The sequence below is a fragment of the Vipera berus genome (assembly GCF_964194415.1).
Source record: "Vipera berus genome assembly, chromosome: Z".
Taxonomy (NCBI): Eukaryota; Metazoa; Chordata; class Lepidosauria; order Squamata; family Viperidae; genus Vipera; species Vipera berus.
The window spans coordinates 85,055,331-85,070,602 of NC_138205.1; the positions used below are offsets into that span (position 1 = coordinate 85,055,331).

The 15,272-nt window shown below is 38.1% G+C and overlaps 1 protein-coding gene across 1 annotated transcript in view; it reads left to right on the forward strand.

Moving 5' to 3' along the window:
• The window catches only part of NEK10 (NIMA related kinase 10), a 166,281-nt gene that overhangs the window by 100,692 nt on the left and 50,317 nt on the right, over positions 1 to 15,272 (forward strand). The window contains exons 28-32 of the mRNA XM_081345079.1: positions 911 to 1,088; positions 1,169 to 1,255; positions 10,256 to 10,301; positions 11,707 to 11,744; positions 11,856 to 11,996. Of these exons, the coding sequence (XP_081201205.1) occupies positions 911 to 1,088; positions 1,169 to 1,255; positions 10,256 to 10,301; positions 11,707 to 11,744; positions 11,856 to 11,996 (490 nt within the window). The remainder of the gene's footprint in view (positions 1 to 910; positions 1,089 to 1,168; positions 1,256 to 10,255; positions 10,302 to 11,706; positions 11,745 to 11,855; positions 11,997 to 15,272) is intronic.

Genomic DNA, 15,272 nt, shown 5'->3' on the forward strand with positions numbered 1-15,272 from the left:
TTTGATGAGGTTTAGACTGAGATTGTTTCACCCATGGGCTCTTAACAACCTCCAGCCACTGGTTCCATAGCATCTTCAGCCATGTGTGGGGTGGAGATGTACAGCTGATTGTCATCAACATACTGATGATAGTTCACTCCAAAGCAATGAATGACCTCTTCTAATTATTTCCTATAGATACTAATACAATGGAACAAGCACTGTAATATCCCACATTGGAGCAGCCAAACTATAATAGGTTTCAGCTCCAAGTGAAATGGATTTAGAAAAGCTGCTTCCTTTAGGATTGAATGGAATTCAATCAGTATCATTTTCTCAACTTTTTTTTAAAGAGAAGATTGGAGAATACTGTAGATAAAAATTATCAAATAAATGATGGTTTCTTCAGGAGATAGGATATCACCACCTCTTTCAAGGCAGGTAGCATCACAACTATAATAAAAAAAACTAGTCATCACCTCCTGAACATATGATGTAAGTCATATAGTATTTCCAACACTGCTTGAAATGTGTTTAAAAATGAGAAATAGAAACTATACATCCTACTCCAAAGAGTGGAAGGAAGGCCATTGCCATTGCCACAAACAAGTAGGACAAAGAGAGGCAAAATTTGAACCTTGATTTACTATAAACTGGCCTTGAGTTTGACATAGAGCTGACCCATTTCTTTCATAATGGTTTGATAGTTTTTATATAATAATCCTTATTACAATTTGTTTCTTTGAAAATTTATTCATGAGAGTGTCTTTCCCAGCTGGTAGAAAGAAGCTTGATTACCATAATTTCTAACAACTGAAATATCTAAGGAATATTTGTGGAATTTGGATGCCACTTAGTGTGAATTTCATAGTCTTGTGCTGTCAGACCAAATTATTTATATTCTTAAAGAATTGTTTGTATTATTTTGCAGGAACATTATGAAAAGTCAAGTCTCAGTAGCAGTAGTAGTGGAACAGCTAGTTTAAAAAGTGAATTTTCTGAAAATACTGACATTCTATCTGAAAACTTCCATCAGTTTTCTGGAAAAGATGAAGAGAAAGATGAGACCCTGTCAGATGATAACTGTGTTTTAGAAAACACAGAAAAAGGTGAGGTTAAACAAGAAATGTTTAGTATTCCTGATCAGAATTGCAGAGAAGGGTTAATTTCTGCTTTTGTTTCTACAAAGATGTCTTCTCAGAATTAGATGAAGAATTGGATATCTCAGATCAATCTAGCAGTTCTAGTTCAAGTCCCCTTAAAGAGTCAGCATTTGGTAAGTTCCTTTAAGAATATTTTTGAATTGTTGACATTGTTAATTGGAAGCTATTAGTGATGACAAAAACTTCACTATATTATCTGAATAGGTAATAAGATCGCACACATGGATCATAAATGAAAACATAATAATGATCCTGCAGTTTCAGAATAAATTTGGAAAGACAAATGAGACAATCTCAAGCCAAAAACAAAAGAACTTGATTTAAAAATTAGGGATTTAGCTAAATAATCATCCATAATCAAATTAATGGGATGTAAAAAGCTTCAAATTTAACTAATGCACATTTGATAGCATGGTCTTCTATCTGCTTTAGGGGAAGCTGGGAGATGTTATATGTCGCAAAGCTTTCCTCATGGGCTGTCTTCAGAGAGGTTTTTGCACATGCTTGTAAGCGTGTTAAATTATAAATAAACTGATCTACAATGTGAAATATGAAAGCAATATTTACATATTTCCAGTCTTTTTAAAAATGGCATAAATAAACTGAATAAGTATCAAATTTAAAGGATTTTTATGTTTGAAAAAGCATGATCTGTATTGTAAAAAGGAAAGATGAACATTAAGTGACTCAATCAATCAGAATAGAGCTGGAAGGGACCTTGGAGGTCTTCTAGTCCAACCCATGGTCAAGCAGAAGACCCTGTACCATTTCAGATAGGTGGCTGTCCAGTCTTTTCTTAAAAATCTCCAGTGATGAAGCACCTACAACTTCTGAAGGCAAAAGCTATTCCACTGGTTAATTGTCTTGACTCTGAGGAAGTTTCTCCTTAATTCCAGGTTGCTTCTCTCCTTGATTAGTTTCAATCCATTGTTTCTTGTCTGGCCTTCAGGTGCTTTGGAGAATAAGTTGACCCCCTTTTCTTTGTGGCAGCCCCTCAATTACTAGAATACTGTATCATGTCATCCCTAGTCCTTCTTTTCTCTAGACTGACCATACTCTCCAGGCCTTTAATCATCTGAATTGCATCACACATTCTCCGTAATAAAGATACATTTGATATGTATCTTTACTGTTATAGTATACAGTATGTTTATCCTTGATGTATGTTATATTTTTCAAAAATGAATAATTGTATGAAATAAATTCTTATAGATGAAATTGATTTCAAAGAACCCTTACATTTGATCCCTGACTTAATCATAAGAAGATTGGAAGCTTTATGACTTCAGCTATTCACGATTACTCATTATATCTAAATCTTATCTTTTTTCTATATAATTATATACTTTTTGGAATATTAATTCTTGTAGGGGATTTGTAAGATTTGAGCTTTTAATCTTAATTTCTTTTGAGAAGATTCAAATAACATTATAAATAGGGATATGCCCTGTGAAAAACTTTTCAATCTGACTGCTCTTCAACCAAACCTCCTTATTAATAGATGTCTAGCCTTTCAGATTTTTCCAGTTAAAATACAACAGATATTTATTATTCATGTTACATGCTAATGCTGGAAATGATAAGAAAAAGGAAAACATAAATCCCTAAAGCATATATAGATAGTCCTTGACTTACAACCATTTGTTTAGCAACAATTACAGCGGCACTGAAGAAAAGTGGCTTATATATGGTCCTCACACTTATAATTGTGGCAGCAGCCTCACAGTCATGTGATCCAAATTAGTGTGCTTGGCAACCAGTATGTATTTACAATAGTAGCAGTGTCCTGGGATCATACAATTACTATTTGGAATCTTCCCGGCACATTTCCAACAACTAAAGTCAATGGGGGAAGTCAGATTTTCTTAATGGCCACATAATTCACTTAACAACTGCAGTGTTTTGTTTCATAACTATCATAAAAAGTTTGGAAAATCAGGCATGACTCATTTAACATTCATCACTTGTTTAATGATGGAAATTCCGGTGCCAATTATGGTCATAAATCGAGGACTACCTTTACTGCTTAAGGCTTCATTTTTATCAGAAAAATAATATACCATGTATGGCAGGAAGGGACCCTACACGTGCCAAATCTTTTAGCCTGTAATTTCCCTCACCGCATATTTCTCTTGACTATATTTTGGGTGAGTGAAGTACTTTATTCTTTCGTAAGCTAATTCCTAATAACAAGGCTGAGAGAAAGATTGGAATGGAGAGTATGTGAATGTTTTTTTTTTCTTTTTCATTCTGTATGAAAGTAGATTTGTCTACTTTAAGCTCTGACCCAGAAAACATTTATAGTAGACAAGAAAATAGTATGCTCTCTTATTCCACAGTATATACAGTAAAAATGCAGTAATAAGAAATTAGATACAATTATTGCATCTGATAGATTTAAAGGTAAAGGTTTACCCTGTCCAAACATGCCTGACTCTAGAAGGGGGTGCTTATCTCCGTTTCCTAGCCAAGGGAGCTGATTTTGTCCAAAAATGCTTCTGTAGTCACATGGCTGGCATGACTGTATGCTGTGGCACATGAAAAGCTATTACATTGGGGGGGGGGGGCGGAGCCAGCTGTCAGAGCGGGCGGCTGTGTGAACGGATTTCTCTGTCACACACAACCTCTCACCCAGTGTTTGCGAGGGCTTTTCGGAGCCCTAGGAGCTCCTGTAGGGACAGCCAAAGTTGCAGGTGTCCCGGAGAACCTACATGTGCGGTGGCTTGTGTCGGAGATCCGGACAAAACCTGATGCGAGCAAACTGGGGAGAAGGAGGCCAGTAATGGCTGACAAGAAGACCTGACAGAGGGACAGAGCTAGCACTGAATTAGCGGTACAACGGTAGAACGGAGCTGACAGAAAGTATATCCAAATATTTTTATCTGGAAATATTAGGAAGCGCTTGGGAAAGAGGCACTGGCTTGAAGTGGGTGCCTTACGGAGAGGGAACGAGCGGTGAGAGAAGCGCTGAGAGAAGGCATTAGGCGAGAGTGACAAGAAGAGGAAGCCAGGAAGTTATTAGACTGTAAACTAGCTGTAGAAACTGCTGTAAACTGTAAACTAGCCATGAAAAGAGACAAAACGACAGAAAAGCAACAGGGCAAAGATAACCTTTGGAGTCTCGGAGACTGAACCTTTGAAAAACCAGGCATGGAAAGTGAACTGTTTGGACTGTCTTGGTAAATTTTGAACTTTTTAAACTTTGCTCTACTTGCCACGGGTGGTTAACGGACTTAAGATGGAGTAAGTGACATAGCAATTTAGGAACTGAAGTCTGGATAGTGAGACATCTACTGGTCTTTGGTGGCAGAGAAAGACATAAAAGGTGCTAATCTCGGAGCCGGAAATGAAATAGGAACGTGATTTTGAACATATCTAGATAAATATATTATATAATTTTATTATATAATCTGTTTAGTTGGTAATAAATATCTGGCTGTAATTGTTATATATAACCCTTTGTTATATAGTTAAAGGTTTATATAAGGTTAAAGGAACTAAATATTTGTAAAGCGCGTTTGTGATTAAGCAATCTGGTTAAATATGACAAGCATTCCGAATCTAACTAAGACTAGCACAGGTAAGAAGGCGACAACACAGGGGCAAGGGATGTCTTCAAGCCCTTCTAGTCAGAAGTCCATAGAGGACATGTTGCAAAGGGAAAGATCAAATTCAAATTCTTTTAAAGATTTACATGCTCTCTTACAAAATATGCATGAGGCAATGACCAAAAATCATGAGGAGATGAAGAAAGAAATAGGTCAAATAAGAAGTGACACTGGTTAACTTAAGGGGAAAATTCAAGCGATAGATGATAAATTTGAAGGGATTCAACAACAATTAATTGAAAATGAACAAAGGTTACAAAATATGGAAGCTAGAATGGAAAAAAAGGAGAAGAGAGTAGAGGATTTAAATGAAACACTACTTCAGGCAAATAAGGAGTTAGAGACAACAGTTATTTTCCTGGAAGCGGAAAAGGCTGCTCACTACTTACGTTTCCAAAATGTTCAAGAAAAAAGAGGGGAAGATCTGCTGGATATGATGGCAGAATTAATGGCAAAGGCACTTGGTTTAGGGAAGGAGGAAATGTTGGCGGAAATTGATGAAACATACAGGGTTCAAACTAATTATGCGAGGAGACACAACCTCCCTAAAGAAGTACATGTAAGACTGGTTAAAAAATCAATCCGGGATGAACTTCTACATAGATCAAGAGAGGAGCCATTAGAATTTCGAGGACAACAAATAACTATTCTTAAACAGATACCTAGAAGGATGAGGGATTTGAGACGTGGCTATCAATTTTTAACATCGAAATTGATCAGTGACAATGTGAACTTTAGATGGCTAACTCCAGAAGGTATTTTAGTTACATGGCAGGATAGAAGGTACAGATTGGATTCGATAGAGAAGGCAGAAGATTTCTATAAACTCCACTTTAACAACCAGGATGAAGTAGAAGTAGAAGATCAAGACGGAAGGGAGGTAAGAGAAAGAGACACAAGACGGATAGCTATGGAAGGGAAAGCTTTAGGAGTAGAGGATAGAAGGAATAAACCTGGAGAGTCCACAGAGTCACATGGAGCTAGAGACAAAGATGCGAGAGTGCCCCGAACTACGAGATCTACAAAAACTAGAAATAAGTAAAATAAAGGGAGAAGAGTGTAGAATTTTGTCTTTAAATATCAACGGATTAAACTCGCCAATGAAAAGGCGGAAATTTTTTAATAAGCTCATTAGCCAACAACTAGATATCGTTGCAGTCCAGGAAGTCCATATAAAGGAACAACAAAAACATTTGCTAGCCCAACCTAAACTAGGGAATCTATTCGTTTCATTAGACCGACAAAAGAAAAAGAGAGGGGTGGCACTATATGTGAATCAGAAATTGGCAGCCAAACAAATCTATAATGACAAAGAGGGTAGAATATTGATAGTTGAGGTTGAAATAAACTATAGGAAGGTGATGATGGTAGAGATATATGCCCCGAATCGAAATCAAGAACAGTTCTTTAAAATACTACATAATAAGATATGTAGCATAGATCATGATGAGATCTGTTTGCTAGGAGACTTTAATGCTATTTTAGATATTAATCTGGACTATATGGGCAAGATGATTAGGAAAAGGAAAAGAAGAACATTACCGAGATCCTTTTTTAATTTGGCTAGAGACTTAAACATTCAGGATGCATGGAGGGAAAGAAACCATAAGGCAAGACAATATACATATTACTCTAATCGACATAATTCATGGTCTAGAATTGATATGGTATGGATGACAAAAGAAATTAACTCCGAAGTTGAAGAGGTGTGCATTGAGACAGGTACCTGGGCAGACCATAACCCCATGAAATTTAGCTGGAAAGGTTAAAAAAAATACCTAGATGGACCTTACAAAGATCAATCTTAAAAGAAGATGATTTCAAGTCAAGGATGGAGAGAGAATTAGATCTCTTCTTCAAGGAAAATAAAGCTGAAGACACCTCTGTACAAAATAATTGGGACACAGCCAAGGCGATAATGAGAGGGGTATCAATGGCATATATGATAAATAAGAACAAGGGGAAAAAACAACAACGAAAAAGGTTAGAAGGGGAATATAAACTGCTAAGCTTGTAAGCCACCCTGAAGGGCAGGATATAAATGGAATTAAAATAAATAAATAAAAGGTTAGAAACAATACTCCAACAAGAACCACAAAAAAAGAATGTCAGACAATCAATGGATTTAATTAAACATAAACTTAATATTCTAGATAAAGAGAAACTAGCACAACAGATGAGAGGCATAAAACAGAATTTTTTTGAAAATGCAAACAAACCGGGCCGATGGCTTGCATATAAATTGAAAAAACAAAAGGAGAAAAGTTGGATTAGTAAATTATGTGATGACAAAGGGAGAATACACTATCAGGAAGAGGAGAAAAAAACTATAGCCCAGGAATTTTATGAGCAATTATACAAAGATGATAGTCAGGTAAACGTGGAGAAAGTGGAGGATTGTTTCCAAAAAGCTAAATTACCTAAGGTTACAGAGGAAATCAGAAATATGTTGAACGAAGAAATTAGGTTGTCCGAGGTGATAATGGCCATTAATGAACAAAAAAACAATAAAGCATCGGGTCCTGACGGTCTCCCGATAGAAATTTATAAGGAACAACAAAATATTTTAGCACAACCCCTACTGGAGGTGTTCAATGCGGTATTAGAAGATGCAAGAACACCTAAATCTTGGTCTGAGGCAAATATAGTTCTTATCCCGAAAGATAATACTGACCATACATTAATTCAAAATTATAGACCTATATCGCTACTCAATTCGGATTATAAGATATTCACAACAATCATAGCTGAACGACTTAAAAGATTCCTGAATGACTTCATACATGTAGACCAGAATGGTTTCCTTGCTAAGAGGCAAACTAAACATAATATTAGAGTAATGCTGGATACGTTAGAATATTACGAACTACACAGCGGACAACAGATGGCGTTACTATTTCTAGATGCCCAGAAAGCTTTTGATAATGTAAAATGGTCATTTTTATATCAACAACTTAATTTTATGGCTATGGGTGAAAAATTTATAAACATAATTATGGCAATCTATACTAACCAGGAAGCAAAAGTAATTATTAATGGGGAAACATCTAGGAAATTTCAAATACAAAAGGGAACACGGCAGGGTTGCCCCTTATCTCCACTGCTATTCATATTGACACTAGAAGTCCTAATGAGAATAATTAGAAATGATCCACAGATAAAAGGATTAGTTATTAAAAAGGAAACTTTTAAACTTCAAGCATTTGCGGATGATCTGGTCTTTATCATAGAGGATCCATACCACACGGGACCAAAATTACTGGAAGAATTAATTAAATATGGTGAAGTTGCTGGATTGAGAATAAATAGACATAAGACTAAGATGATTGTTAAAAATATGACTAATAAAGAAAAAGAAAAATTGGCTGGAATTATGGACATAGAAATAGTCAAAAAAATAAAATACTTAGGAATCAATATCACGGCTAGATGCACTTCACTTAAAGAAGATAACTATGATAAAATAGTGAAACAAATAAAAGGTGATTTGGAAAGATGGTGAAACCTGAACCTTTCATTATTGGGGAGAATTGCTGTTATCAATATGAATGTCCTGCCCAAAATCTTGTTCTTGTTCCAAAATATTCCAATACAACTTGACTCAAAAATTTTCCGAAATCTGAACAAACTGTCATTAAATTTTGTTTCGCAAGGGAAAAAAACAAGAATTAAAATGAAATACTTGCAGGATACAAAGGAAAACGGGGGTTTTGGATTGCCAGACTGGGAGTTATATTACCATGCCACAGCGTTAAATTGGATTAGAGAATGGATAATTTTGAAAAATAGAAGATTACTGACTTTAGAAGGTCATGATTTACAATTTGGTTGGCACGCCTTTTTATGGACTGAGAAACAAGGATTATTTTCACACTTTCAAAAACATCAGATTAGGCAAGCATTATTTGTCAAATGGAAGGTTGGCAATTCAAGACCCAAGTAATGTGTGACAGGGTGGCTCCCATTCTTGCCCCATTAGAACTCACAATTATACTAAAGTACCAGTCTGGCTATCCACTCTCGAAGCGATTGTTTATCCAAATCTATTTGACTTGGGCAATATAATTTCATATAAGGATATCATGAATGATGAGGGGGAGTTGAAGTCTAGAAATGAATTAGATTTACAAGGAATAAAACTAGATTGGTGGGCCTATTTACAGATTCAATCAAGATTCGGGAAAGATAAAAAAGAATGGGGGATAAACACCCAGGAAACGGCCTTGGACAAAATATTATTGGGCCCAGATAATAAACAGATAAAGAAATTATATAATCTGCTTCTGGGATATAAGCTGTTCGAGGAACAAGTGAAGGACCCTATGTTGACTTGGGATAAAAATCTGGGACATGGCATTGACCTTGATATGGCAAATGCTCTGGGACAGAAATAAAAAAATAACACTGGCTTCATCTTACAAAGAAAACCTATTCAAAATGTTCAATCTATGGCATCTTCCTCCAGCACGGTTAGCCAAAATCTATAAGACAGTATCTCCCAAATGTTGGAAATGCTCCGAAGAATTAGGTACATATTTTCATATGTGGTGGTCCTGTAGCAAGTCACAAAGATTTTGGCAAATGATTTGGACATGGCTAAAAGAAATATTAAGACAAGAAGTTGAGTTTAGTCCAGAATTTTTCCTATTGGGCATAACAAAAGAGAAATACCCCAAAGACAAGTTGTATCTGATGATTCATATTATTACAGCAGCAAGAATGTCATTTGCCCAGAATTGGAAAAGGAGTGAAATTCCAGTAGAAAATGAGGTAATAAGGAAAATTTGGGAATGCGCAGAAACTTTGGAAATTAAAAATAAAGACCAATCAGGTTACTACAAAATTTGGAATAAATTTTATTTTTGGCGGGAACAAAAGGAAGGTTTCTATTAGAATTTATAGATTGGTTGATTGTTCTAAGTATTGTATTATATATAATCGATATGTATCTTAAGTGTATTTTATGTGTACATATACATATATGAATATTGTAGACAAGAAGGTATGTCAGTCCGTTTCTACCATGTCCAATGTTTTAAATAATAAATTTAATAAAGTTAAAAAAAAGAAAAGCTATTACATTCCTATAGAAGTGGTACCTATTTATCTACTCGCATTTGCATGCTTTCAAACTGCTAGGTTGGCAGAAGCTGGGGTAAGAATAGGAGCCACCCTGTCACACATTACTTGGGTCTTGAATTGCCAACCTTCCATTTGACAAGCTCAGTGTCTAAACCACTAGGCCACCACGACCCCTCTAACAAATTATACGGCTGGCAAGTAGAATATTCCTATGCTTCGTCAAATGTGATTAAAATGTGGTATTTACATTCTGTTTCCATCTTGACACTTTTTGTATTTAAAGTTGTCTTTTATTTTATTGTCTTTTATTTTATTTTATATATTTTTAAAAATTACTATGGTAGGGTACAAATGTTAGAAGCAAAGTATTTTATAAATTTAAAATGTTTGCATACTCATATACATTTAGTACTTTTCTTACAGGTATAAAACACAGCTTAAGTGCTTATGAAAGACAGCCTCAGGCAAGGCAAGTTTGAAATCTTATTTTACAAATGTAAATTGTTTGCCTCTTCTGTTTTGAATTCATCCTGAATCTGGAGTACAGCAGTATTGAATTTTTCAAAGAATATAATTTTCAAAATAACTGAAACATTAGCAATTTAGCAACATATAAAATCATGTAGCAATAATACATATAAAGTATAAAATGATGCTCATATGTGTAAAAAAATCCTTCACAAAACAAATCCCAGTCAGATTTATTTTTATTGTTTCCGTGTAATAAATGTCTTAAAATAATAGAAGCAGAAATGGTTATTACAAAATTTTATTATGGTAATTGTGATACATATTTTTATCCATTGTGAAAAGACTTTTCATGTTCTTCTTCAAGGTCCATTCAGAATAGGAATATACACCATTTTATTGTCCAAGGGCTACCCGCATTATGCTGGAAAACACTTTCTCCAAAGAACTTAACTGCTCCTAGGAGACAACTAAATCTGATCTTATATAATTTGCATTTAAACTAAACTAAAAGTAAATATAGTTAAAATGATAACTCCACAATTGTGTATTTAAAGCTGTTCTCTTTGTATCAGAATTTTTTAAAAATAAACATTATTGCCACATCTAAAAGTTTAGGGACTACATGTGATGGTGCTAACTAAAATGTTAAATAGCATGAACATGCATTTTTGGTGTCAGCATTTTACAGAGAACTACATAGGTTTAGTACAGAAAAGTTAATACAACTTTTGAAGCAAATACCGGTACCTTTTTGAGATTTGCTCAGAAGCAGGAAAAAGGAAGGGCTGCTTTAAGGAACAGCAGAGAAGTTCTATGCTTAGGATTGCACAAAAACTAGAACAGTTTTTTCAGACAATCTTTAAAGATGTGTAAAAAAGGTAAAGGTAAAGGTTCCCCCGCACATGCGTGCTAGTCGTTTCCAACTCTAGGGGCCGGTGCTCATCTCTGTTTCAAAGCCGAAGAGCCAGCGCTTGTCCGAGGACGTCTCCATGGTCATGTGGCCGGCATGACTAGACGCCAAAGGTGCACGGAACGCTGTTACCTTCCCACCGTAGTGGTCCCTATTTTTCTACTTGCATTTTTACGTGCTTTCGAACTGCTAGGGTTGGCAGAAGCTGGGATGAGTAACAGGCGCTCACTCTGTTACACGGCACTCGGGATTCAACCCTCCAAACTTCTGACCTTCTGATCGACAAGCTCAGCATCCTAACCCACTGACTGCATGATAAGAAAGATGGATAATGTATGTGGGATTCTTTGTAAACTTTTGATAAAATTGGAGTCATAAGACCCCCAGGTGATTTTCTTTCTTTCCATGCATTGTTACATTTTATATGCTAAATTTCTCAGACAATTATTATTTGAAAGATTGTTCTTGCTTAATGCCCTTTCTATTTTTGCAGAGATTACACTGGAATTCCAGGATTCAGACCAAGACCCGGTAATTTTACTTCTGTCGCTATTTTTGAAAGGATTTCCATCTTGAATTTCTTCTAAACTTATTTTTAAAATGTGTTAGTTTCACATGCAGTTTTTTCTTTTATTTCTTCAGCTTTGCTGCCCCTTGATCTGCTTCTGAAAGCACCTTCGTTCATGTTCAGGGCTCACGTTAAGAAAATAGAGGATTCGTTAGTGACAGGGTGGAAATCTCATAGCCTTCCTGCTGTGATTCTGCGCAATCTGAAAGACCATGGTAGTACTTAAAAGTATCACTTCACCATTAAGCGAGTTATGAATAGAACATAGGTTTACAAAAAAGTTATAAAAAGTGACATATGTATTGAAGAAAAAGTCTTGCATAAATAAGATTACGTAGAAATCTCTAACTTCTCAGACACCTGGAATCTTACAGTATAGAAAAAGATGGGACAAAGAATGGTTTCCAAGTTTAATTGGAGCAGTCCAATTAAAAATGGAATGAAGATACTAGGTGGACAAAGGAAAAATTGAGACAGGAACAGTAAATAATTGTTCAATATCCCCTACCCATCCCTATCTTTTGGCTGCCCTGTAACCCTATCTTACAGCAAACACCCCCAGAACGTGCAATTATGAGGCTTTTTACCATGCTGCAGCTCAGGGGCTGCTTGGTGCACTATGGCTCTGAGGCTGCAGAAAGCCTCTGAGCTGCATCAAGAAGCCTCAGCTTTCCCTGGAAGCCCCAGTTGTCATAACAATGCAGCACAAATCCACAGCACTGCAGGAAGCTCACAGCATCCCAATTTCCCAAGAAACCAATTTCCTCAGCACAATCCACAACTGCCATAGCCCAGCTGTAGTCACCCTCGCCATCCTGCATTCTGAGGCTCCAGCAATCCTACTGCACATCCCATTATTCCAGCTGACTTTTGTCATCTTCTTGCTCCCACTGTTGATAAGGCATGCTTGTCCAGACCTTTTACAAAACAGCTTCTGGTCATATGACACCATCTTTCCCAGGTTTCGCAAGGAAACCACTGTGCGTGTTTTGGGGAAAAAAAAGCCTTGTGTGGGCAGCAGCTGCCCCACAAAGGGCTAGGCTGGGCATACTGAGCCAGCCGTGGAAGCAAGAAGATGGTGTACATTAGGTAAGATGGCAGTGGTCAAAGATTACAGATCTGCAGATGGCAGATTAGGGCACTTCATGCATATTACAAATTTCCCAAGTACACGGAACATTATTGTTTTTTCCACAAGAAAGAAAATGCTTTATACCAGTGGTGGCAAACCTTTTAGAGACCGAGTGCCCAAACTGCAACCCAAAACCCACTTATGCATTGCCGGGTGCTGGGTGGGCATGGCCCACTGAGTGGGCGTGGCTATGGTAGTCATGGAAGCATGGGTGGGTGTGGCCAGAGTGGGCATGGCCACCTCAATGTTGCTCCTGAGGAGGGATGCCTGTGGGGGCCGGGCAGGATTGGGGGAGATCCAGGGGGTCTCTGGTGGGTGGGACAGTGGGCAGGAGGCTCGTCATCTTGTTTTGGCAATGAGCCAATCAGATCACAGTAGGATTCAATTATTGTTGTCATATATGAAAGCTGAGAGGAGGACATTTGTCAGTGTGTTATGTGATCACTATCAAGTTGGTTGTGTTTTTTTGTGTTCTTTCATTGAGTTTGTAAAATGTAATAAAATTAAAGTAATGGTACAAAGCGTTTACTGGTTGCCCAGAAAGCGATGTAAAATAGTATTATTAAGTGAACAAGGCTACAGTTATAAAGAAATTACAAGAAAAATAGGTGGAAACTTAACCAAAGGTGGCATTTCTACTGTACACTTTTCCCAAAAGGTTTCCACAATTTTGGCCACTACTATATGAGGGGGGAATTAAACAATGAAAGCACAGTATCTTGGATTTTACAGATTTTTGGAAAAGTACTCATTCATTTTACCAGATGCTGAAAATAACAGAAATCTGAAGCAGAATGCCTGTACTAGCAGATGCAACTGATATAAAATATGGATGAAGAATGGTCAATAAAGCATTCTTGGTTGTCTATTTTGTCTTTCCTAATAAGTTGTAACCAAGTTCCTCACTTAACTTTGCAAAACCTGTGGGTCCCACGCCATTCCATATACCTGCAAGAAAGCAACTGCAATCCAAGTACTCTAACTCAGGGTTTTTCCAGTCGCCTAGCAAGGTGTCAAAAACTTGATGCCCCCCTCCCCAAAAAGGAAAAAAAGTGATAAAGTACAGTAGTCCTTGATTTAAAACAGTGACTGTTTGAAGTTACAAAAGCACTGAATAAATTGGCTTATGACCATTTTTCACTTATGACCATTGTAGCATCCCCAGGGGTCATGTGCCTCTCTCCTTCTCATTCCCATCTCCTTCCTTCCTTCCCCCTCCCCTCCTTCCTTGCCTGACACCCTTTCTCATTCCCATCTCCTTCCTTCCTTCTCATTGTCCCTTCCTTCCTTCCTTCCTTCCTTCCTTCCTTCCTTCCTTCCTTCCTTCCTTCCTTCTTTCCTTCCTTCCTTCCTTCCTTCCTCCCTCCCTCCCTCCCTCTCATTGTCCCTTCCCTCTCATTGTCCCTTCCTTCTTTCCTCCCTCCCATTGTTCCTTCCTTCCTTCCTTCCTTCCTTCCTTCCTTCCTTCCTTCCTTCCTTCCTTCCTTCCTTCCTTCTCTGTCCCTTTCTTCCCTCCCCATCTGTGCCCAAGAAGTGTGAATGAATGGAGCAGAAAAAGCTTGAAGCAAATGGGGGAGTGTGAATGAACAGGGCAGAGACAGCTTGGGGGAAATGGGGGAAGTGTGAATGAATGAAGCTGCTCTGTTCATTCACATGTCTCCCCCATTTCCTCCAAGCTCTTTTCCTTCACACGTCTCTTGAATTCCCCCAAGCTTTCTGCTCCGTTCATTCACACAGCCCCCCTTCCCCCAAAGTTCTTTCTGCTCTGTTCATTCAAACATCCCCCCTTCTCTCCAAGCTCTTTCTGCTCCATTCACACTTCTCTCGCCATTTCTTCAAAGTCCAAACTCCCGCTGCTTCCCTTGCTCGCCTTCCCAAAGTCCAAACAACGAAACCAGCTTTCAGCGTGGTGCGAATCTTTGCCTCTGGCGGTGGCCAGGGGCAACTCTGAGCAAGGCGGCCAGCACTTTGGGGGCTCTGCATCGGTGGCTGTACCTGGGCCAGCTCTGAAAACAGCAAGCAGAATGCCCAGTTGTGAAGGAGGGTGGGCAGGCGTGGATCCGGTCCCTCCCTAGCGGGCTGCCCTTTGTTCAGCCAAAGTCCTGCGGCGGGCACCTCCCTCATGGCCGCTCACCTTAAAGTGGCAGGTGGCGCTGCCGTGTCCGCCACATGACCAAGAGAAAGCAGCCAGAGGGCTGAGTGGTTCTGGCCATGTCCGCGCTCCAGCTGCGACCCTGGCATTATGAGCTATGGGGGAGGGAGGGCGAGTGCTGGGTGACAAAGCCCGGATGGCCAGCAGTGAAGAGGGGAATCCGGGCCATCTCCTCGCCACCATTTGGTGGCTGTCTGGGGGTTTTGG